This window comes from Podospora anserina, chromosome 5 (assembly GCF_000226545.1).
Source record: "Podospora anserina S mat+ genomic DNA chromosome 5, supercontig 1".
Lineage (NCBI taxonomy): Eukaryota > Fungi > Ascomycota > Sordariomycetes > Sordariales > Podosporaceae > Podospora > Podospora anserina.
The window spans coordinates 332,439-355,204 of record NW_001914837.1 but is presented as its reverse complement, the minus strand read 5'-3'; the positions used below and the strand labels follow the sequence as shown (position 1 = coordinate 355,204).

Sequence of the window (22,766 nt, the reverse complement as noted above, 5' to 3'; positions counted from 1 at the left end):
TTAAAACTGAAATTGGCCATGGGGACCGACTGGTCTTGGGTCAAGTGTGGCTTCCCTCCCGTGCCATCCGACAACGGGATCGTCAACTCATATCTCTTACCTCATGGACGTGAATCATGAGGGCTATTGTAAGCCCTCAATCTCCTTTAAGTTTGACTCTGAAAATCTCCCTCCGCAGTTGACCGAACCCGAAGCCGCAAAAATTGTTGCTATTTCTCTGTTTGACATCTCAAGGCTGCGACGTGGCGTCCTTGGCTGGAGCCGCACCTACTTCCTTTCCCGCGTCATCATCCTACGGCAAAATGATGCCGGGAATGACCCACACTTTGAAGTTCCAGCAGTATACAGCTGGTGATTTTACATTGTCTCATGTTCATGCTTTCCTCTCGACTAATGGTCTTCTTTGACCAGCCCGTTGGGTTTTCCCCTTCCCCACGTTAAGCAGGCTGTGGCTTGGCGTTGCTTGGCCTAGACGACGCTTACATGTATGCAGATAGTGCCAAATTTGTTTCAGGTACACGGCAAGCCCGTGATAGGCTGTGACTTAAGGACTTCCAGCGAGCTGATCAGAATTGGGCCTAGAGACCGTACGCACTACTGCAGGAGTTTGGTATTGGGTCAGGACAACACACAAACAACCCTTTCTACCGGTCTACTATTCAGATCAATTTCGATCATTCGGGCTCCCGGACCACACCACCTTCGGGCCGCTGCCGATTTGGGCCCAGGCTCCGTCTGTGGCTGTTGAGTGTTCGCAAGGCTCTGACCTGTTGTTGGCCGGTGAAGACGGTGAAACATCCGGTCAACTCAGCGACGGCTCCTGCATTCGTTTTATGACTCCAGGTTAGGATGGGTTTGGGATTCTAACATGAGGCTGAGATGCAGCTTAAGGTAGCTGCAGGTTGGGATGAAATCTTCGCTGCCAGCTGAACATGAGACGTCCCACCTTAATCGACTGAATATCAGAAGTTGCCTTGGCGAGCGTGAGCATTGTCAAAAGTCCCAGTCGGTATCGAGAACGGCCTGGTTGCGGGCAGGGGATGGCCTAAAAAGACGTCTCCGCTTTCAACACCATGGCCGCATTGGGGGCAGGCCGGGATATTTGGGGGTTGCTGAGGCGAGCCTTGCAATGGGGTTTCAAGGCTTCCATGATAGCTCTAAATTCAAACCATTTTACTCGAACGAGGTATCTTGATGGGAGTCATGGGACGGTGGTTGATACCTAGGCTCAACTCAGACCGCAATCGGATTTCAACAATAATTACTGACGAAGATACATTTATTTGAGGACGAATACATCTACAATCACAACGAAAGGAACAGGTAGTGATGGTTGAAATCGACGTGTTGGCCTATGCCCTGGCTCATAGGGCTGCAAGTGCTAGGCCGGTTAAGCTAGTAAGCCAAGGACATGCCGTCTTTGCACGCCGGTCCTGGGCAGCCAATGGAAAAGTCCGCCTGGGTTGAAGAGCGCCTACAAGTCTTGACCCCTGATCTACCCGCCACTACGGCGATACCCCTGAAATTTGGTCAATTATCATGCGTTCTCTGATGGCTTGAGCGCAGATTAACGACGGGAACATGGTGTTGATTCACGTCGTCGACGCACGCCACAAGGGAGACAAACAGACCCGTTGACCGAGACGTATCTATCAGATCAGGTCGTCAGTGGCAAGGCATTCTGAGTATAAAGTCCTGTCGTTTCCCACCTCAACTCAACTCAGAGTTTACATCCTCACCCCATCGCGCAGTCTCAGGCAGGAATATAACACCGAGAGCCTCGTTCATTCGTTGGGAAGCCTTGCTACCTAGTCACTCTCTTCAGCCATTCCTTCGTTACTTACCTACACTGATATACACTTCACATTTATTTCAACCAATCAACCCACGATCCTTCCTTAACACTGTTGCACTTTCGACAAACGCCCTTACAGTCCATTTGCGATAATCTAACTGCAAAGATGCGTTGGGCACAATTCTGCTCCTCCCTTATTGCTGGGTTCTTGGCCACTACATCCCTTGCCGCAACATGGGAGAGAGACGTCTGGGCGCCGACCTTCCGTGTCGGTGGAAAAGGAGGCAGCGAATTTGAGTTGCTGGCGGAAACCGGCCAAACCGTCCAAAAGATTCGCGTCTTCAGGGTAGCCACCACGAAGAACAAACAAACTCTCCGGGGCATCCAGGTTACCTTCTCTGATGGCGCGACCGGAAGCGCTGGAGCATTGGAGGGTGAATCCAAAGACTACCACTTTCAGCCAGGCGAAGCAATCACCGAGATGACTCTGTGGGGTAACGGTGATGGAAAACGCACCGGCCGCATTCTGTTCAAAACCACCATTGGAGGCGAGTTTGATCACGGGCAAGACACAACTGGTCAAGGAAACTTTGTCATGGAGGTTGGATCGGGAATGCTCATCGGCTTTGTTGGAAGAGCAGGCAAGGAGATGGACCAGCTGTCCCCTGTTTTTATCAGGAAGCTGGCCAAAGATCCGGTGCTCGAGGATGTCCGCATTGACTCGTACAATCCCTTTGCGAATCTCGAGCTGGAGACATTAAGCACCAAAAAGGTGAAATGGGATGGAGTGGCCCACAACTGGAGCTTCGGTGACACGATCATGCGTTCTACATCCACGACTTGGACAACTTCATCGTCTACCAGTTTGACTTTCGGCATGTCCATCAAAGCTGGCATTCCCGACGTCGTGAGTGTCGAGACATCCGTGTCATGGTCTACGAGCTCTTCCTCTAGCCAGTCGACGACTCAGAGCAAAGATAAGACACTGACCTGGTCCCTTGGCGGACGGGTTAATGGACCCGAGGAGGCTGTTGAGTAAGTGACACAATGCCTGCACTGTTTCACACCAGTTGCTAATGAGTTCCCTAGTTGCACGGCGCAGGTTTGGTCAGGCAACTTGAATATCGGATGGGACGGCGTTCTCGTCCTCGACACTGGTGTCAGAGTCTACAGAATACCGACTCGGGGCACTTTGAAGAGGGTAGACGTGTCCGAGGTCATTTCACAATGCAGCCCGCTGTACCCAGAGCTTGTCCGTCCCGGGTCAACCCAACCAGCTGTCCAGATTCCCCCCCCCACACCTACCGGATTCATCACCGTCACCACAACATCTCTCTCGACTCCTTCGTCTTCTCCCTCTACAGGGATCAAGCCACAGCCAGGCACCGTTGAGAACTGCGCTGAATTCCACAAGGTGGTCGCTGGAGATACATGCCACGATATTGCGCAGGGAGCAGGGATTACCTTGGACGAGTTTTACGCGTTGAACAAAAAGGTCACGATTGACTTTGAGTGCGACAACCTCTACCGCGGCTACCATGTTTGCGTTGGTCTCGCTGCATGAGGGGCGCCCTTGGATATAGTGGGAATAATCAGGGCGGGGAACCTTTCTTTACGACGGTCATGGTGAATGGGCCAAGTGATGATGGAAGTGACTTTTCATAATGGTTTCTTATGCGGTGAAGGAAATGAGGCGATATTTATGGGAATGAAGGTTGGTGATATTTGGACAGTCTTTACTGATATCTAACTTCATACGCTCTTTTATTTTATTTTTATTTTTTAGATAAATAACAAACTTGATGCTCTCTTTAACAAATTGGAAAGATGCAATTGCCTCGTGTGTGTGTCATGGTCATCTCAATTCAGGGGCTCAGGGGTAACACTCTGGCAGACCCCTAACCCTCCCTGGTCCAGCCTCGGCTATTTGCGGGTCCGGTGCCATTGACCCCTCACAACGCGCGCCTTGCTCATCATGAACGCGACCACAAGACAAGCCTTACCTACACAGCAGGATGGGCGGAGTACCGACACGACCGGCCACAAGGATCATGATCGTGGGAGACTCGATTTCCCACGGCCGTGAAGGCGACTGGACTTGGCGGTATCGAATATGGGAATGGTTTCGACAAAACAACACTCCCGTTGTGTTTGTGGGGCCGCACAAGGGCACCATCCCACCTCCTCCAGAGGACGATCGAACTCGCGATGGGGGATACGCTCCAGATGTGGACCGAGATTTCCTCCAGGATTGCTATCATTATTCTTGGTGGGGAAAAGCAGCATGCGTCGTCAAGGACGGAATTGGCGAACAGGTCGCCACACACAAGCCCGACCTGTGTCTTGTAGAGTTGGGATTTAACGACATTGGGTGGGGCATAAGCGATCCAGGGGGAACCCTCAAGAGCATGGAGGCCTTGATAACAGAAGCGCGCACTCACAACCAGGCCCTCAAATTTGCCATCGCGAACGTACCGCAGCGTACTATTGTTCCGGGGCTGGGTGATCTACCCGTGAGAGTCGAGACATATAACGAACTGCTCGCTCAAGCAATCCCAAGCTGGAATCAACCGTCGTCACCCGTTGTTTTGGTTCATCTTTGCGAGAACTACCTCTGCAGAGAAGGATCCTACGATGGGCTTCACCCTGGCGCTCTTGGCGAATTTGAGATTGCCCAAGCCTTCTCGCGCACGCTGCTCTCTCCCGAATTTGCCTTGACAGACAGGTCAACAAAAGAGCTCGAGATCCCTCAACCGGTGCCGCGTCGTGTGTTGTCTACGCCAGTCAACCTTGCAGCAGCGGCGTCATCGCCAAATCGCGAGGGCTGGGTCAGGCTCACAGTCACATGGGACCTCGTCTACGGTGCCTACTCTTACGACATTCGAATAAAGACTGGACATGACGACGCTTGGTGGGACTGGCATCCGGTGCAGGACACACGATATCAGCTCTGGTGCTCACCAATGTACCTCCCTACACCAGAGTGGAAAGCTCAAGTACGAGCCACCGCCGGCGAGCATGTCACATCAAACAATAGCCAATTGGTGAACGTTATTGTCGGGAAGGAGGATGATCTCTAGATGAGCATGGGTATTGTTTTATTTGCTTCATTATCATAATTCAATCGTACAGGTCCAGGCTTAGTGCTTCTGATAAACGGCACCAGTCCTCTCAATCTCATACGCGACGTCCTTGCCACGTCCCTCGGCCTCGAGCTTCCGTACCAGCGGAAGCACCTCCTTGCCAAACTGCTCAACCTCCTGATCGTAATGAAGGAAGGCAGTCAAGAGCAAGTTGACACCCAAAGCCTTGAGCAACACAATTCTCTCGGCCACCTGCTCCTTGGTACCGACCAACTTGGTCTTGAACCCATCATTATACTGCACCAGATCATTAAACGTGCTCGTCGCCCACATGCCCTGCTTCTCCTTGGTGCTCTGGCCAGCATTCTTCACTTCCTGCGCAAACGCCTCAATCGCACCCTGGTCGGCCTTGCCCTGAATCTCCTGCAGCACTCTAATCGCCTCCTCCTCGGTATCCCTTACAATCACAAACCCATTCACCGCAAACTTGACGTGCTCCTCCCTGCCAACCTTGGCAGCCCTCGCCTTGACATCCTGAATCTGCGCCCTGAACCCCTCGAGATCATTCCCATTCATAAAATACCAATCCGCCACCTCAGCCCCATTCACCCTTGCATCCTCACTATTACCCCCCTGAAAGATAGGCGGGTGCGGCTTCTGCACCGGCTTAGGCGCCAGCTTGTAATTCTTGAACCGGTAAAAGTCTCCCGAAAAGGTGAAACCCTCATCCTCGGGCGCGGTCCAGATACCACGCAGACACCTCATGAACTCATTCGAGCGTCTGTATCTCTCGGCGTGATCCAGCCACCACTCCCCAATGGCGTGGAACTCGCCCTTAAACCAGCCCGAGACGATGTTGACGGCGATTCTGCCGTCGGTGTAATTGTCGATGCTGGCGAGCTGCTTGGCAACGACGGCTGGTGTCCATGGGCCGGGGAGGATGGCGGCGATGACTTTGAGCTTTTCGGTGCCGTGGAGGAGGGCCTGGGAGAAGGAGACGGACTCGTGCTGTTCCGAGGCGCCGTAGAGGGCCGTGAAGCGGATTTGGGTGAGGGCGTACTCGAAGCCGTGCTGTTCGGCGGTGCGGGCGTAGGTCAGGTTGGATTTGAGGGAGGAAGAGGTGTTTTGGGGGATTTTGGAGACGACGAGGCCGCCCGAGACGTTGGGGACCCAGTAGGCGAAGAGAAGACGGTCGGGGTCGGTGTTGAGTTTGTGTGGTTGAGCCATTGTTGCTTTGTGGTGGTGGTGGTTGCTGTTGTTGTGTGTGTGTTGGTAGGGAGACGGAAAGGGGCTAACTCAGGGGTGTTGAAAACAAAGACGTCCAAGATGAGTAGCGTTGGCCCAAGCAAGCTGCAAGATAAGATCTCTTGACGTCTCGACTATCTCGCGTTCAAGAAACAAGACCGGGTCGATCACGCAATTCAGCAACTGGTTTGGGCAATCCTCTAAACATCCTGCTCGCTCTTATACACTTGGGGCCCCCGCAAAAAGTTGGGCAGTTCTCTTGACTGAGATGTGAGCGCATCCCGTCATCGCGCAAGGCAATTATGCCATGCGCCAAGAGCATAGAGTTGGGGAGGATCTCGGTTGATCGGCCTGGTCTTGGCGTGGGGAATGCGGACCCCCAGCACGCAATCGACTAGCAAGGCGGAGCTGGCAGACTGGATCTTAGCTTCAGTCTTCCAATGACCATCACTGTAATGAAGAAAAAGAACTGTTTGAAAGCGTCGCGGACGTTCGGAAATTCGGAGTGTGCTCGTTTGCTGCTTGTGCTTGAGCAGAGGGGGGTGGTGCGCACGGGGGGGTTCACGGCCAGGACGGAGGTGGAGCCAGCGAAGATAATTGGACAGCAGGTGTAAGTCGAGAGAAAGCTCAAAGCTCCATCGCAGTGGTAGCTTCCAAAGCGGCTCCTTCCTGCATCCCTCAGCTGCGGGTAGCTCTGTTATCATTTTTGGGACCTGTGGCGTCATCTTGAAGGGCGTTGACGACTGGCTGGAGTCCTAGATCGGCGGCAGCAGGAGGTTGAAGCACGCCAAACATGTCAGATCGTTAACCCATCGAATCAATCTAATCCATCTAAGACACCAAGATCTCAATGAGCATGATACTACGCAGCCTGCTGGGATTAAGGGTCTTGGTTGCTCTTCTTAGTCGCCATTTGCTGCCCATGGCTTGTGGTGTGCTCTGAAACACGCAGGCCTTCAATCCCAATAGCGCCGGGTAGAGCCGTCTTTTGTTTGATTTCGGGGCGGGAAGAGTATCACCTGCTGCTTACAAGCGTATCCTTACCAGAAAAGCGACTCACGGAATTCTGGAGGCTTTATTCGCAATACCAATCGGGAGTTTTCGTGACGAGATGGGAAGCACAATCGATGTGGTCGCCATGGCAGCAGCAGAGGGATACCCGAAGGGCATGATGGCGTTGATGTGGAAGGTTATGAGCCTTAGTATAAGAAGAGGGCATACTACTCACATTCTCAACATGTAACTCTTCAGTCTACCGTCAACAGGCTCTTTCTGCCATTCCCACCACTATTTTCAAGCCTTTTGATACCCCTACACCGTGTCCCTCACAAAAAAGCACACCACAATGGCCACTCCAGTGGTTCCTGTCATCAACCAGGCTCCTTCCGCCACTGACCCAGCAGTCTACGCCGAGTACGAGTCGAAATGGGCGACCTATCCCACTGATGCTCAAGGCTGGCTTGAGCGTGCTCGTGAAGTTGCGGCTGTTTTGTCGGTTGATGCTGCTGCTCGTGAGAAAGCCAACAAATCCCCAAAAGCCGAGGTTGCTCTTCTCAAGCACTCTGGGCTTTTGAAGGTTCTCGGCCCAAAGAAGTACGGTGGTGGTGAGCAACCATGGAGTGTCGGCTATAAGGTCATCAGAGAAGTTGCCAAAGGCGACGGGTATGTTTCCTCTTCACTTCCCCATGGCAAGCGTTTGAAGCCTAACACATGATGTAGCTCCATTGGCATGTTGCTTGGATACCACCTCTTGTGGTCACGAACAGCCCACGTGGTCGGCAATGATGAGCAGGCCGAACGGTTCCAGAAGCTCATCATTGAAAACAACTACTACGTCGGCGGCGCTGTCAACCCAAGAGACAATGACCTCAAGATCACATACGATGACTCCAACATCACCTACAACGGCTTCAAGAACTTCACCACTGGCGCCGCTGTCTCTGATCTGATCGTCCTCGAGGGTGCCATTCATGACAGACCTGAAGAGCATATTTTTGCCATCGTTCCTACTGCCCAAGCTGGCATTCAGTTCCACTACAACTGGGACAATGTTGGTTTGAGGTTGACGGAGTCTGGTAGCGCCAAGATTGAAGGCATCTCCGCCCCATGGACTGATGCTCTTGGTTGGGATGTGGCGACCAAGAAGCCTGACCCGGCTGTGCTGGGCATTCCTTTTCCCGCTCTCTTGCTTCCTACGTAGGTTTACCTTTACAACCATTTGTCTTGTTCTGATACTAACACAATGCAGTATTCAACTCGTGTTCAGCAATTTCTACCTTGGCATCGCCCTCGGCGCCTTGGACTTTGCCAAGAAGTACACCACAACCAGCACAAGAGCGTGGCCATACGGCGGCGACGTGAGTACCATTCTTTCCCACAATAGATAGAAAACAACGCCTAACCTGCCAAAACAGAACAAGGAGAAGGCCACCGATGAGTTCTACATCCTCTCCACCTACGGCAACTTCTTCGCCCACCTCCGTGCTGCCGAGGCCCTTGCCAACCAGGCTGGGGCCGAAGCTGACCGCATCTATGGCACCTACCAGAACAACCGAGCCGCCTTCCCCATCGAGGAGCGTGGTGAATGGGCCGAGTTGGTTGCCTCCGTCAAGGTTGTCACCACCGATGTTGGTCTTCGGGTGACAGCGGGAGTGTTTGAAGTGACTGGCTCCAGGGCAACTGCCAGCAAGGTTGGGCTGGACAGATTCTGGAGAGATATCAGAACCCACACTCTGCACGATCCGGTGGCTTACAAGAACCGAGAGCTGGGAAGATATGTCTTGCTCGGGGAGCACCCTGAGCCTACTTGGTACACGTAAATGGGATGGATATTGACACGATGGAGTAGCGGCTTAGTTTATACCCTGTAACACATGACAACCTATGCCTCTGACACCTCCCCCTACCCCCAGCTCTCTGATTTGTGTGCTCATTGTTTCTGCGAAGTCATTTTCCGGTATAGACTAGCCCTACATAGAGTGTCAGGTGATTAAGGGAGACAAAGATACCAGGTGCGTTGTAATTAACCTCAGCTAGCTAGGTACCCACCCACCTCGGTAAGGTAGCAAAGACCAAAGCACCGCCCTCTGACCATGGAAGTCTCATAAAGCCGAAGCCGTAGCAATTACTATGGGCGTTGGCAATGGCCCAATTGCCGAAACTGTTGATGTTGGGGTGGTGACTCTTACCCCCATCGTGAAAGTGTCCAGCTTGTCGTCCATATTTGTCCACCCTACACCCCCGAGCCAGTTCATTTGGATTGTCAAGTTTGAAGTCTGAATGTGTGAGGAGGCACTCGGTGGTGTTGGCATGATTATTGCCAGTTCGATGGTAGGAATTCCAGTTGCTGGGAGTGTCTCTGGTGCAATTGTGGTGTGACATGGAGAAGTAAGGATAAGCTCGGAAGCTGAGAATGATGACAGAATTGTCATCACGACATATACCGGATCTAGCTTCGTGGGAGACATGATTCTAGAGTAATAGGTTCTAGCGGTGGTGATTCTCCGAGGTCTTCGAAAGGAGACTGTTGTCTTTGGACATTTCTGGTGAGGTATTTTGACTCTGAAATGAGGCCAGTTTATAGATTTCTTGTGTTTTTGACCATATACCTAAGCAACTGCTCCAATGGTTGATGATTGTCTCATCGGAGGCAAGTGATGTGGCCTTGGAATCGGCCAGGTTTTAAGTAGTACCGGACCTGACATCGGAGACGGCCATCATGCATCTCGTTTTTATGTTTCACCCTCCACCATCTTGCTCTTGAAGATCCGATAGGTTCCGAGCACTCCGAAAGTGGGCGCCAACTGTTCACGGCCTCGGGATGTTTTTAGACTCTCACCTTTTTGCCCAGGACAAAAGTCTCTTAGTTCGATTGGATGTTGGTGACATTCGAATAGGTATGCAAGATTGCTTGGTTCGGGTGGATACCTAGGGTACTTTGAATGGTGCTAACCGATGGCAAAGGCGCAGGTTACAAAATATTGGGAGCAGTATGAGCAAGAGCTCCACGAGCTCAACCAGCTGCAGACCTGCTGCCAGGCGATCTTTTCAGCCACCAAATAACCTCGTTTCATAGCGTAACCCATCATTAAACGCATAGGCAGAACAGCTTGCGCACAGGACAGACCGAGAACTCTTCCACCCACCGCTCACACATCCAAGTTCGCCCTCCTGCTCCGTGTTATCGTGTAGCAGGCTGATAATCCTCAGTCCATCTAGAAATGTCAATGCGAGCGCAAGCGGCAGTCCGTAAATGGGCTTTGTTATAGTCACAGGTAGGTAGGGAAACTTTGAATTTCGATTTGGTTTTAACTCGTATTTAGATCTTGAGTGCAGATTCGCTGGCGCTCGTCGGCCGGAAGCTTCTTGAAACCGCTGGATCTCTGTGGCCATGTGATTCTACCGCAGTTGGATTGAGATATTTCTTCGAAAAGATGGTTAAAGAGCGAAGAGCATAGCTACGGGCCACTGAGCGCCCCTAGCCTTCAGCCACTTGTGTGCTTTCAGTTGGAATATTCCTGAAGGTGTAGAACGGTACAAGCGCCTTCTGACGACTCTATCAATAGGTGCCATGTTTGTGTACTTTAGCCTCATTATTCATAATTTCATACTTCAGGAGGTTAAACACCCAAGGGAGTCTTTGGTACTTTGAATTGTGTTAGGGCGAATGTCCAAAGTGCAAGGCCATCCAATCAGGGCGTGTGGCTCAGTTGGTAGAGCGTTCGCTTAGCATACCCACCTGTATGCGAAAGGTCCTGGGTTCGATTCCCAGCTCGTCCACAGCTTCTTTTGCATTTCTTTTTCACCTTGAATCTTTGTGTCATTTTTTAAGTTTTTTTTTACTCTCACTACCTTGTTCCGATAGAGCTCGGCGAAGCGGCAGTGAAGTGAAAAAGGTAAACAAGCCATCGCATGCAAGTGTACGGATCATTGTTTATTTTCCCCCGTTGCACAAGCAGACAGTTTTTGGGGCATCTATAAGCTCCACTTAGCTCCTCCAAGCCATGGATTTGTCAGAATATCCCACTTGGACCGCAACCATGGCGAATCTTCTCGAACAGCGCGGAAAGCGAAGGGGACAACGGTGAAACAGCTTGTGGGACAAATGGCTCTGATGTGCTGTTAGCCGTCGTCCCATCCGTCCTTTTTGCAAGCTGTACACTAACAAGAGTGGAGATTGGAGAAAGATAGGATGGCTTGGTGTCACAGATTACGACAGTCGTGGTAGCTTGATGGAGGGGTTGAGCACTTGAGCCGTGGGTTCATTTGACTTCGATTGAGCTACCGCTGTATACAGCCGTTGCCAAGTGGCGTCCAGGCTCAGTGCTATATATATATATGGCCCATCTCATTCCCTTTTCAGTCTCATGTTTATAGTCCTTGGAACCAAGTCACGCAATTCATTCAACATCTCGCAACATCATCTCTGCTCTCTCTTCATACTCTTTGACATCTCACACACAACCGCAGCCATGGCACCCATCGGCAAGATCTACTCCTACCCCGGCAACTACCGCGTCCACATCGTACGTCCCCCTTTCCCCCATGTTGCCCCCTCCCCTCATGATACTAAACCCCCTCCCAGGCCCAAGTCGCCGCCGACCTCAACAATGTCGAGTTGGAGTTCCCTTCTTTCCAAATGGGCGTCACAAACAAAGACCCCTCCTTCCTCTCCAAATTCCCCCTCGGCAAAGTCCCCGCCTTCTCCTCCGCAGACGACACCTTCCACCTAACCGAAGGTCTCGCCATCGCGCGCTACATCGCCTCCTCCGGCCCCGCCTCTTCCCAGCTCCTCGGTGCTGACCCCAAGACCTCCGCCTTGATCGAGCAATGGGCTCTCTTTGGCGAGTCTGAGCTCTCCGGCGCTACCATCCCCCCTCTCTTGATGGTCTTGGCCAAAATGATCCCTTATGACGAGGCAAGGTATAACCAGTGCGCTGGCAACCTTGAGAGAGCCGTCAAGAGGCTTGAGGAGGCGGTCAAGGATGGGCGAAAGTTCCTTGTTGGTGACCAGTTGACTTTGGCTGATTTGGCTGTTTTGGGGCCCATGACTCTCGCGAGCAAGTTCTTGTTTGACGGGGAGATGAGAAAGCAGGCGCCTTCTGTGGAGGGGTACCTCAAGGGTTTGTTGGAGGTGCCCGAGGTGAAGAAGCACTTTGGGGAGGTGACTTTTGTTGAGAAGAGGGTTCAGGGTTAAATTTCTGGATAATGAGATATGAATTGACAAAAAAAGTAATTGATTAGATGAGCCAAAACACCTTGCACACGGAAAGCTGTCCATGAAACCAACTCATTGTTATGTAGCCAGGCCAAAATATATGTACTTCATCTTTGAAATCACGTCTCCTCCGCCTCCTTGCAAACAGGACACCCGCCCGCAATCTTGTCCCTCAACAACATCGCATGCGTCACCTTGGCCCCTATCCGATGCGACACACTCTCCCCAACCGCACTCACCAAGCTCTGATCCACCCTCTCCCCCGGGTGCATCTTCTCCAGCAAATGCGACAAATGATACACATGTCCACAGGCAAACCCAACCAACGTCTCCATCTCCCACTCCGTAAACGCCTCACAACACCCCGCACAATGCCCCGACGCCCACTTCTTCCCCGGCGGCTTAGGCACCTCCTCATTATCAACCCCATCATCAACAACCTCATGCTTCTCCCCAACAACAGTAGGCACATCCTTCGCCCTGACATCAGCATGATCGCCCCCCTTAACCACAACCTCAAACTTCACCCCCTTCCTCTGCCCACTCCTCAGCAAATTCTGCGCCGCCGCCACCTCACTCCTCAACACCTTTGCCACGCCCGAGCTGATACTGTGTTGGATATCATGCTCCTTCATGATATGCTTCAGCCCCTCCCTCAAACCATCAATCTCCAGCCCCTCTGGAATCCGTCTGACAAGAGTGATGGGATTGATCGCCGTCCCGACCTCCTCAAGCAACCCCCTAATGAACCGGGGCTTGTCCATACTATACTCGAGCAGATCCTCCCAAAGATCAGGATCGTCTTGTTCCTTGGCAAAAGCAATCGCGCGGCTGACATCGCCCAGCCGTTCAATAATGAGCGTCAGGGCGCGCTTCATCTGCCCAGTCTTGGAGTACAGGTAGACTAGCTCGGGGATGTAATCGTATCGATCGCATTCTTTGACGGCCTAAAAAAAAGACGGTTAGCATGCTCCTCACACACACACACACACACACACACACACACGCAAAAGGGGACAGATGGAGTAACCTCACCTCCTCAAACGCATACGCAGTCGAAGTCTTGAGAAAGCTCATCAACAGTCCCTGGTCATACTTTGCAAACAAATGCACCGCCAAATCAGCAAAATTGTCCACCAGAGACTGACTGTCGGTCACAAGCCTCGCCCTCGACTCCCCGCTATGTTCGTGAATCCCCTGCCCCCGCCATAAACCCCGAAGATAAAAGAACGTGTACAGATCCAATTTCTTCTCCTGGAGCTGCTCCACCACAACATCCGGCTTGACCAGTCCATGCTGTGCCTCGTCCACCAGCAGGGTAATCGCCTCATGAGTCGCCTGTTCCAGCTCATCATTCGACATCTTGGCCTGACCTTGAGGAACACGAAGAGTGAGAAAGCTAGGGATGTCATCCGCCACGGCATCAGCCAAATGCCCATCCTTGATCAACCTCATCGCGTTGTCCGCATCCTGCAGCTTGATGTAGCATTTGAGAGCCTCCCTATTCCTGCCGTTGGCTTCATGAAGCTTGGCAAGACTCTCCATCACGATGCGCCAGTCGCGCCCAACCTCGCCATCCTCCACGCTGTCTTCCCTCACTTCTCGGTAGTTGAGCTGGTTCTCCAAGGCTGTCGTGATGGTGGTAATCTCGAACAAGTCAGGAGACCATCTCTCCAAAAGCTCGCGGAACTGGGGTTTGCTCGTCTCGAGGTAATGCCCAAGCACAACCTCGTAGATGGTTCCCGGGATTGGGGGCCGTGTCCGCTCGGTAGGGATGTGATTGACAATCTCGTCAAACTTGTTCGCCCCAGCAAATGTCCACACCCACTTCTCCCAGCGGTCCGGAGTTCCCAAAACCTTTCCACAGGTCTGTCCAGCTCGTACCCAGTCGCCAGCCTCAACCAGCTCTTGCAGCCACAGTTCGCCGATCCGCCTCTTTTCCTTTTCTGCCGCCGAGTACATCGATTGCATTCCCTCGGCAAGGGAAGCGGTCTCATCGTAAAAGTCGTCAGTTGTCTGAGTATGGTCCGGCGATAATGGGCTCGTGTCGACAGCCGTCGACATGATCTCGGGGTGCTCGTTGACAAGCTCCCATGCTTGCTGGTACTGCTGTCGCTCCAACAACCACGACAGATGATCCCCCAAATCTCTCCTTGTCGCGAGGATGCAGTCATACGGACTATGTATAAAGATCTTGACTCCGGGTTTGGTGAGATTTGGATGCACAGATCCACCCTTTGATCGCAAGAGAGCCGACGCGGCAGCAATCTTGACAGGCGATGTGCCCTCGTTGCTGTCCTTGCTTCTGATACTGGCACCTGAGCTGAAGAGAGAGATAGGGTTGAGAGCCGCGTTGAGCATCTCAGTGCCCAGCCCAGCCAACGTCTCCAGGGCGCCCCTACTAGAGGCAGCAGCAGCCACTGTTTGAGCTGGCAAGACACCAAGGTGGTAGTCATTGGACGAAAGCCTTTCGAACCGGCTGAGCGTCAGGCCATCTTTGTCGACCTCTGCCTGAGAAGTGAGATCGATCAGCCGCAGTTCGGGAGGCTGGTTGTTTTGCTTGCGACGAATTCCGCCTGATGGCTCGCTACCACTGGATAATGTGTGCTTGTGGCCGCGAGCCGCGGTACCGTCGTCTTGGTCGTTGGCGTCGTCGTCGTCCGGCAAACAATAGGCGAGAACTAATATCAAGTTTTGGGTATATAACGAAATGCCAGAAATAATGCAATCCATACGAAGTCTGAGGGGTCAGCAAACACAATTGAGAAAAGGGCAACGGGCGGAGGATAACTTACAACTTTACAATCTCTGCCCGGCCAGCGGACTTCTCCCCGGCATGCTTTCCAACGCCGACGCCCCCGGGGTGAACATGTATGATCCAGATGGTCCCACCCCAACCAACCAAGAGACGCTCTATCGTCTTGCTGTGCTTGACCTGCTGTTGTTTCAGTCTTTCCGCAGCTGGCGAAAGGAGGACTTCATGAGATTCCTTCTCAGGCTCATCAGGCTCGACGGCTTGCTCGTCGATCCACTCAGCCCTTCCCTTCCACACGCTGGCCATAGTCTCCCACTCTGCCGTCTGAGGCCGATCAATGTGGCCGATGCGCTTCCAGGCATCGTCTGCATCGGCGCTCTCCAGATGAAGCTTTGTACGCATGATCTTGATGCCATGTTCGTTCAGCCAGACGACGTATTTTCCCGACAAAGACCACTTGATGGTGTTGATAGTTCCCTCGCCAGAGTGCAAAACGGTATCTTTTCCTGTGCTGGCGCCGACCATGCCACCAAGCCAACCTGCCGCCTGCGCAGCTGCCCCCGTTGTTGTGGCAGTACTTCGACCGAGCGGCGCACCCGTCGTCAGAATTAGCTGACCCGACAACCCGCCAGAAAGATATGTCTTGTCGTGCTTGTAGTCTGGAGACAGAGCGACGGCTTGGATAGGGCGAGCAAAGTTGCGCAGCGACACATCCTTGACATCGACCAGAGACTGTACACAGACATTTCCATCCATCGACGAGGTAGCAATGTAAATATTGTTGGACGGGGTATTCGGCACTGTGTTTTGGAGTTGGGTGGCCCTTCTCGGTGGTGGTGTTGGGACAACATGGCCTTCGCCGATAGATGAACCCGGTCTTCGAGGGCTACTTGGAGTAGCTTTCGGGGTGGCATCGGGTCTGAGCGTCGACAGTGGTGGAGGGTATGGGGAGATGGAAACGGCTGTAACAGAGGCTGAGTGGGCATGATAGACTCGTAATGGTTGGAAAACAGGGAGTTGAATAACATGCTGGTTTAGGCGGTCAGTCACACCATTTCGTGCCAATGCAGGTTAGGGATACCGACGATGTTTCCATTATGTGTTCCTATGATCTGTTTGTCTCCAGCAACTAGAAAGGTGCTTGTCGCATCTCCATTGCGGTAAAGGGGCCCGAGGTGTTGGGTCAATCGCGCGTACTTGAGCTTTGGCTCCTCATCTTCATCCTCGCTTTCTTCCTCGCCCTCTTCTGCCTCTTCCTCGCCCTCTTCCTCCCTTTCACCATCCTCATCACTAGACTGCTCTAATGTGTCATCGGTTTCATCGTCAGAGGTTGCGCCAGCGCCTGTGTTAACCCTGAACTCCTCCATTGGGCCTGTTGTTGTTGCGTCGCTGGCTGGTGGGTGCTTGAGCGCTACACCAGCGCTGCTGGACTCGGTCGGGCTCTTGTCATGGTGGGGATCGTTGTCGCCGGGCTGTGGCGAGCTTCCTGTCATGTTGATTCAGGCGACGGCAGCAACTTCATGGCGGGTTTGGAGCAGGGCGCAGAGCGAGGGTCGTATGGCTATGGGGTTCAGGTTGCCTGTGGGGAGCCGAGTGTTTGTTGAGTTGCTTCGGGAAGCTTTAGGCGCGGCCAAAAGCTACGTCAGAGCTTAAACGGCGGTCCCTGCAGTGGTTGGGGTAAGCTTTGACCAATAGACAGCTGCCCCTCAAAGTGGGGATATTCATTGGGCAGCCTTGCGACCCCCAGACGCGGGTTCCAGGCTCTCGGACGCGCTTTCTGGGATACAGTGCTCTTGACCTACTGACTGCCCTGCGATGGGCATTGCGGCCCTCTGAAGACAAGACGAAGAAAGAAGATCATTTCCAGGCTGTTCTTTCCAGCGACTGGACTGAAGGAAATGGATCGCCAGCAATTACCTTCAACCATTACCCGGCACTCGACCTTTTGTATAATTTGAGGAGGGAAACAGGACAGCACCAAACACAACAAAACTATGGCCTCGATTGCTTCACTCGGGGTGCATCAGCCCACCGGCTTGCGACACGCCATTCAAGAAGGGATACTCGACCCCGACCCGCCTCCATCTACCTACACGTGGGACATCAGCCTTAGCAAGGAGGGTGACAACGAATATGAGGATGAATTGCTCACGACGAAGAACTGTGTGCTCTGGTCCCGCGGCGGGGTCTTTCGAAAGAGCTTCAAATTCGACCTCGAAAACGAACCTATCGCCCAAGCCCTCCTAGCCAACTTCCCTGCCTCGGCCGAACACCAGTCTAGAGATAACGACAAGCAAAAGAAGAAGGCCCTCGAAAAGCCCAACCTCTCGAAAGCTCTCGTCGTCTTCCTCAAGACCCAGGCGCACATCTACTTCCTCTCCGGTGCCAGCCATGTCGTCCACATGCCCTTCGAAGTCGAGTCTGCCTGCGCAGCACCATGTGGTGTCATCATTCAACGCAAGCCACGGGCGAACAATACAGCTCCGGTTTCGTTGCGTCTCCCGAAAGTACCGCCCAACTCCTTCGTGTCGTTCCAGCCGCCGCCATCGTCGTCTAATACCCAACGAGGGCCCGAGTTCTCGACCGAGGGGTTGGGCAACCCGAAAGTACTGCCCCTCCGACTCAGCTCGACACTGGAAAATATGTGGCAACCTCCTATGGAAACAAGTGAAAGTCATTGGCCTCGGCTTGTTTGCCTGACGGATCCGTTGTTGGAAATCGGACTGGTGGTGACACAGCAAGATCGGACGAAGCCTCCAAGGGGTCGGAGGGGTTCGACCGGGCCCCTGTTTCTCAGTCCTGCCGAAGAAATGCTTCACATAGAGTCTGTCAAGCTCCCGAATCTACCGGCATCGGAAGCTGGGGGCTTGCATATTGCCGTTACCGTTAACCGCGAAGCCGGCATGTACACAGTTTGGCGACTGACCTATCTAGAGAATGAGGACCCATTTCTGAGCAAAAAGAAAAAGAGGAGAACATCATCTTCGCGGCGACGGAGTTCTATGGCTCCAGGCCTGCCAAGCGGAGCTGCCACCCCGATTCACCCGTCCATGAGAGAGAGCTTTGGTGCACCACTTCCAGGCAAAAGAACCAGGAAGAGCGTTAGGATCGAGGAAAACGAAAAGGCCTTGGACAATGCTCTCAACTCTTTGGATCCGGACAAGCGCAACGATGCTACTCGGAGGCAGTCACGCCGAGTAAGCTCTCTGTTGGCTCGTGCTGATCTGTCTGCATCTCAAGATCGAGCAACCTTCACCGAACAGTCAAGCAGGAGGCTAGACTCCCAGGGGAGCCAGCGTGCTCGCATGAGTAGTGGATATGCCGGTTCAATATTCAGTGGCAGCTTCAGCGGCAATCGAGACTTGAACAGCCTCCATGAAGCGCCGGTGGATAACCTGCTGGACGAGCTTCGTGCTGGTGGTGATTTTGAGGGGTTTCATAGTATGGGTCTGGAGGATCACAACTTTGATGGACTGACACGGGAGATGATGCTTACCAAGATCCACAGCTTCAGCATGGACAACGCCAACCTGCGATACTCTCTATCGGACAAGCCTGCCAGGACACACTCCAAGGTCTTTATACTTGCTAGCCCTCCTACTGCCACGGATGAGCAAGGGCGCGCCATGCTTCTTGTTGGTATCCAGGACCCTGTCGACAGGAGACTCCAGCTTCTGACCCTCCATGTCGATATTCGTGACGAGAAGATCACAGCAAAAAGTGCCATGAAAAGTTTCTCAAACCCAAGCAGCCTCACTATTGTTCCCGGTGAGCCCCGGAGGGTTCAAAGCGTGGTCGATTCATGCAAACTATCCGACGGGCATGAGACCATCATGATCTTGTCTGAAGACACCTCCGGCGGAAGAGAGCTCAGCCTGCAGTCCCCTTGGGGCAAAGTAACGACTGTAACATTACCATTGTTATTTTCTGACAACCTGCACAGCCTCGATTACGCAGGCAGCCACAAGGTCAACAAAGAGGTTCGAGGCAGGCGGTCGATGGGCATTGGCATGGCCTGCACTCAGATAGATTCCGTCTGTCACTCAAACTCGCGTGGTGTGGTTGACCTTCGAGACAAGGACGGCAGGTTTCATCGAGTGAGAATCCAGTTGCAGCCTTCATCGCCTCAAATACGTCGCGTCCTGGATACTTGCCGGAGTGTCCTACCTACTTCTTATGCCGACAAGCTACTGGCAGGGTGGTGGCACATCATGCAGTGGCTTCAGAGCGGGCGTGTTCGGGGTCTAAGCCGCCCCATAGTGGACAAGGAATGGACAGCACTCGTTATACTGCTCTTTTCCAGCTTCCTCGCCTTGCGGCACAACAGTGAGACTTCCCTCAGGAGCTATGGGGAGGGCGCAGCACAACCCCCATGCCCGAAGAGCTGGGACACGATGCGCGTATACGAAAACCCCAGCTCATCAGCGTGCCCGCCTTGGACTCGCACCAAAGCATGGCGGTGGCTTCTTGATACTCCAGTCTTTGAACCGGCCCCCGTGACTGCCGAATCAGGCCCTCGTCCACCGAGCTTCCTTGCTATTCACATCGAACTAGCGCAGAAATGGATGGCGTCTTCTGGCGGCGTGCTGGCTTTTGGCTTTGATGGATACCTTCCCACGGCTCTCGGCAGAGGTAGCCCTGGACGCAGTAATGCAGCATGGAGTATGATGATGGCGCTCCATCTTTTCCTCGAGGAACAGAAACTGAACATTCTGTCTCCCGAGGATACGATACACGGCCAGGTCGATTTGAGGACAGCGCTCTGCCAGGTCTCTAGGTGGCTCGGCTGGCAGAGGCACGAAGCCATTTATGCGCTGGGCATAGACGTGGATCTGGAATCAGTACATGATCTGGTTCCTACTCTCGCGGCCGAGGTAGTTGAACCGCCGACCTGCTTTTGCGTGCTGAGCTGGATTCAGGACCATCTTGCATACGGTAAGGGGGGCGAGTTCCCGACATTGCCTCTCGTCTACTCCACTGGCTGTCCAGATGCAGTTTCTGGAAAGTCAAGATCGCAGCTCTGGTCATCCTTAACACCTCGATCGCTCATGTTTGCCAAGTTCTTTGGTCTTCTTGGCACCACAACGAACCGGTACGAAGTGGTTGTGGCCATGTATGAGGCTCGTTTCACATCACAAATTCTCGAAACATTACCGGAGGCAGTTCTCACGCCTTTACAGGACATTATATTCATGTGTCAACCAAACCCACCGCCTTCTTGGTCCAAGGAGCTACTCTCTCTAGTGAGTCGGACTGACATCAGCACTGTCTTGCGGCCATCAAAGACATGGCGACCACTTGGGGCTGAGATCAATGTGAGTGTTCGGTTCATAGTTGTGCTATTATCTACTAACATGCCCCAGGCCCCATCACACGCTGCGAAATGGGATGTGCGAATGCTGTGTCAGCACCTTGACGACTTCCACGACCGCGCAGAGGAGACAGAGGCCACAGAACGCCAGGCCGTGGTGCGCTCCTTGTTTAGAGAAGACAGACGGCTCAATGAGGCTCAGAATCTCTTATCAACATCCAAGCACCGCGTCGTCCGCCTCAACCCCAAGCCGGGCACAACGGAGCCAGAGTATCTCGAGCAACAAAAGCAGCTTGTCGCTACTGTGGCGACGAGTACCCTTGCCATACCAGCAGGCAGGGGCCTCTTGTACTTTGCTCTTCGCTTTCCACTTCTTACTCAAAAATATCAGATCAACGGATTTCAGCTCACATGTGTCGTCCAGCCGATTAACAACTCGGTCGGCGTGGACAAGGCCATGTTTACTGAGGAAAAGATTAACTGGGCCTTCTTCCACCAGGGCGTCTCGGGTGGACTTGCCATCTCACCTCATGCAAAAGGCATTGACACATCGTGGATTCTGTACAACAAGCCGGGGTCAGATTTGAACAATCGACATGCCGGATTTCTGCTCGCCCTCGGCCTGAACGGTCATCTCAAGTCGGTCGCCAAGTGGGTTGCGTTCAAGTACCTCACACCCAAGCATACTATGACATCCATTGGCCTACTTCTCGGCCTGGCAGCCTCGTATCTGGGGACCATGGACTCGCTGATCACGCGCCTTCTGTCGGTGCACGTCACTCGTATGCTGCCGAGAGGGGCTGCCGAGCTCAACTTGTCGCAACACACCCAAACCACTGGCATCATGGGCATTGGGCTTCTTTACTGCAACAGCCAACACCGCCGCATGAGCGAGATCATGATGTCGGAAATCGAGTATCTCGAGGATGGAGAGGAGGAGAACCCACTTCGCGACGAAGGCTATCGTCTGGCTGCCGGCTTTGCTTTGGGCTTCATCAACCTCGGCAAAGGAGGCGACCTGAAGGGGCTGAGAGATATGCGCTTGACGGAAAAGCTCCTGACAATCGCCACGTCCACCAAGCGCGTGGAGCTGGCTCATGTCTTGGACCGTGCCGCTGCTGGCGCTGTGATGGCTATTGCCCTCATTTTCATGAAGTCGGAGGATCATATTGTTGCACGCAAGATTGATGTTCCTGACACAACGTTGCAGTTTGACTATGTCCGGCCTGATGTTTTGCTTTTGAGGACGGTGGCGAAGAATGTTATTCTTTGGAAGGAGATCAAACCTACCTTTGACTGGATCAAGAGCAGTTTGCCTTCTATTTATCATTCACGGGCACGTCTGAGCAGCACTCGGAAGCTTCAAAGCAGGGACATGTCTTTTTTCTCCATCTTGGCTGGCATTTGCTTTTCGCTGGGCCTTCGGTTCGCCGGCTCGGCGAATATCCAAGTTCGGGATCTGCTTGTTCACTACCTCGACGAGTTTGTACGGATCGTTAGAAGCCCGGTGACGAACTTTGACGCGGAGCTAGCTCGCAGCAACGCGAGGATGTGTATGGATCTGGTGGCGCTGTCTTGCGCCACGGTGATGGCCGGGACGGGGGACATCACTGTGCTCCGTCGTTTGAGAGGTCTGCACGGTCGAGACGACAAGAGCACCACGTACGGAAGCCACATGGCTGCTCACCTGGCGATTGGCGCTCTGTTTTTGGGGTGCGGAACCGCCACGTTTGGGACGAGTAACCTTGCCACTGCTGCTCTCCTGGTCGCTTTTTACCCGCTGTTTCCTGCCAACGTCCAAGACAATCGGGCGCATCTGCAGGCGTTTCGTCACTTTTGGGTTCTGGCTACGGAACCCCGGTGTTTGGTTGCGAAGGATTTGGCTACCGGTCAGCCGATGAACACGCCGATTAATATCCATTTGAAACCGGGGTCTGCGACGGCTGTGGCGGCGGCGTCGCAGACGGGGAGTGATGCGACAGATCCGGAGGTTGTTATCCTCCGGCGGCAGACTCCTTGCTTGCTTCCGCCGCTAGATGATGTCCTACGTGTTGCCACGGACGCTGGTGGACTGGGTTGTTGGGATTTGACGATTGATTTTCAAAATCAGCCCAGTCTGGCGGATGAGTTTAGGAACAACCAGAGTGTTTATTTGCGGAGGAGACCGGCGCATGAGGGGACTTTCCCGGCGACGTTGCGCGCGCTGGGGAGTAGCGAGGTTGTTGACAAGGGGTTGGGTGGGAGGGATCCGATGGAGTGGGTTTTCGAGTTGCAGGCGCTGCGGGATTTGACGCACGCGGAGAGGGGGTTGGTGCTTGATCGGTTGGGGAGTAGTGGTGGGGGGGTGGGCGAGGGGCTTC

General features: G+C 53.3%; 7 protein-coding genes across 7 annotated transcripts, besides 1 other annotated feature; 5 read left to right on the top strand and 2 right to left on the bottom strand.

Moving 5' to 3' along the window:
• Positions 1 to 1,961: 1,961 nt before the first annotated feature.
• PODANS_5_2020 (uncharacterized protein) lies at positions 1,962 to 3,359 on the top strand (the record flags this gene model as incomplete). The annotated part of the gene is made up of 2 exons (XM_001904086.1): positions 1,962 to 2,830; positions 2,885 to 3,359. The coding sequence occupies 2 exons, from the start codon at positions 1,962 to 1,964 to the stop codon at positions 3,357 to 3,359; spliced, it is 1,344 nt and encodes a 447-aa protein (XP_001904121.1).
• Positions 3,360 to 3,810: 451 nt separating this feature from the next.
• PODANS_5_2030 (uncharacterized protein) lies at positions 3,811 to 4,875 on the top strand (the record flags this gene model as incomplete). The annotated part of the gene is made up of 1 exon (XM_001904085.1): positions 3,811 to 4,875. The coding sequence occupies one exon, from the start codon at positions 3,811 to 3,813 to the stop codon at positions 4,873 to 4,875; it is 1,065 nt and encodes a 354-aa protein (XP_001904120.1).
• Positions 4,876 to 4,935: 60 nt separating this feature from the next.
• PODANS_5_2040 (uncharacterized protein) lies at positions 4,936 to 6,105 on the bottom strand (the record flags this gene model as incomplete). Its single annotated transcript, XM_001904084.1, has 1 exon — positions 4,936 to 6,105. The coding sequence occupies one exon, from the start codon at positions 6,103 to 6,105 to the stop codon at positions 4,936 to 4,938; it is 1,170 nt and encodes a 389-aa protein (XP_001904119.1).
• A 1,363-nt stretch (positions 6,106 to 7,468) lies between these two features.
• Positions 7,469 to 8,942, top strand: PODANS_5_2050 (uncharacterized protein; the record flags this gene model as incomplete). Its single annotated transcript, XM_001904083.1, has 4 exons — positions 7,469 to 7,785; positions 7,843 to 8,319; positions 8,390 to 8,480; positions 8,538 to 8,942. The coding sequence occupies 4 exons, from the start codon at positions 7,469 to 7,471 to the stop codon at positions 8,940 to 8,942; spliced, it is 1,290 nt and encodes a 429-aa protein (XP_001904118.1).
• A 1,875-nt stretch (positions 8,943 to 10,817) lies between these two features.
• Positions 10,818 to 10,902, top strand: a tRNA (tRNA-Ala).
• A 587-nt stretch (positions 10,903 to 11,489) lies between these two features.
• On the top strand, positions 11,490 to 12,319 carry PODANS_5_2060 (uncharacterized protein; the record flags this gene model as incomplete). The annotated part of the gene is made up of 2 exons (XM_001904082.1): positions 11,490 to 11,648; positions 11,708 to 12,319. 2 exons carry the CDS (start codon positions 11,490 to 11,492, stop codon positions 12,317 to 12,319), a joined length of 771 nt encoding a protein of 256 aa, XP_001904117.1.
• A 140-nt stretch (positions 12,320 to 12,459) lies between these two features.
• On the bottom strand, positions 12,460 to 16,588 carry PODANS_5_2070 (uncharacterized protein; the record flags this gene model as incomplete). The annotated part of the gene is made up of 4 exons (XM_001904081.1): positions 12,460 to 13,287; positions 13,376 to 15,080; positions 15,136 to 16,124; positions 16,148 to 16,588. The coding sequence occupies 4 exons, from the start codon at positions 16,586 to 16,588 to the stop codon at positions 12,460 to 12,462; spliced, it is 3,963 nt and encodes a 1,320-aa protein (XP_001904116.1).
• A 501-nt stretch (positions 16,589 to 17,089) lies between these two features.
• PODANS_5_2080 (uncharacterized protein) lies at positions 17,090 to 22,765 on the top strand (the record flags this gene model as incomplete). Its single annotated transcript, XM_001904080.1, has 1 exon — positions 17,090 to 22,765. A coding segment is annotated over one exon (5,676 nt), but the record flags the coding sequence as incomplete, so codon positions are not given.
• Between the last annotated feature and the right edge of the window lies 1 nt (position 22,766).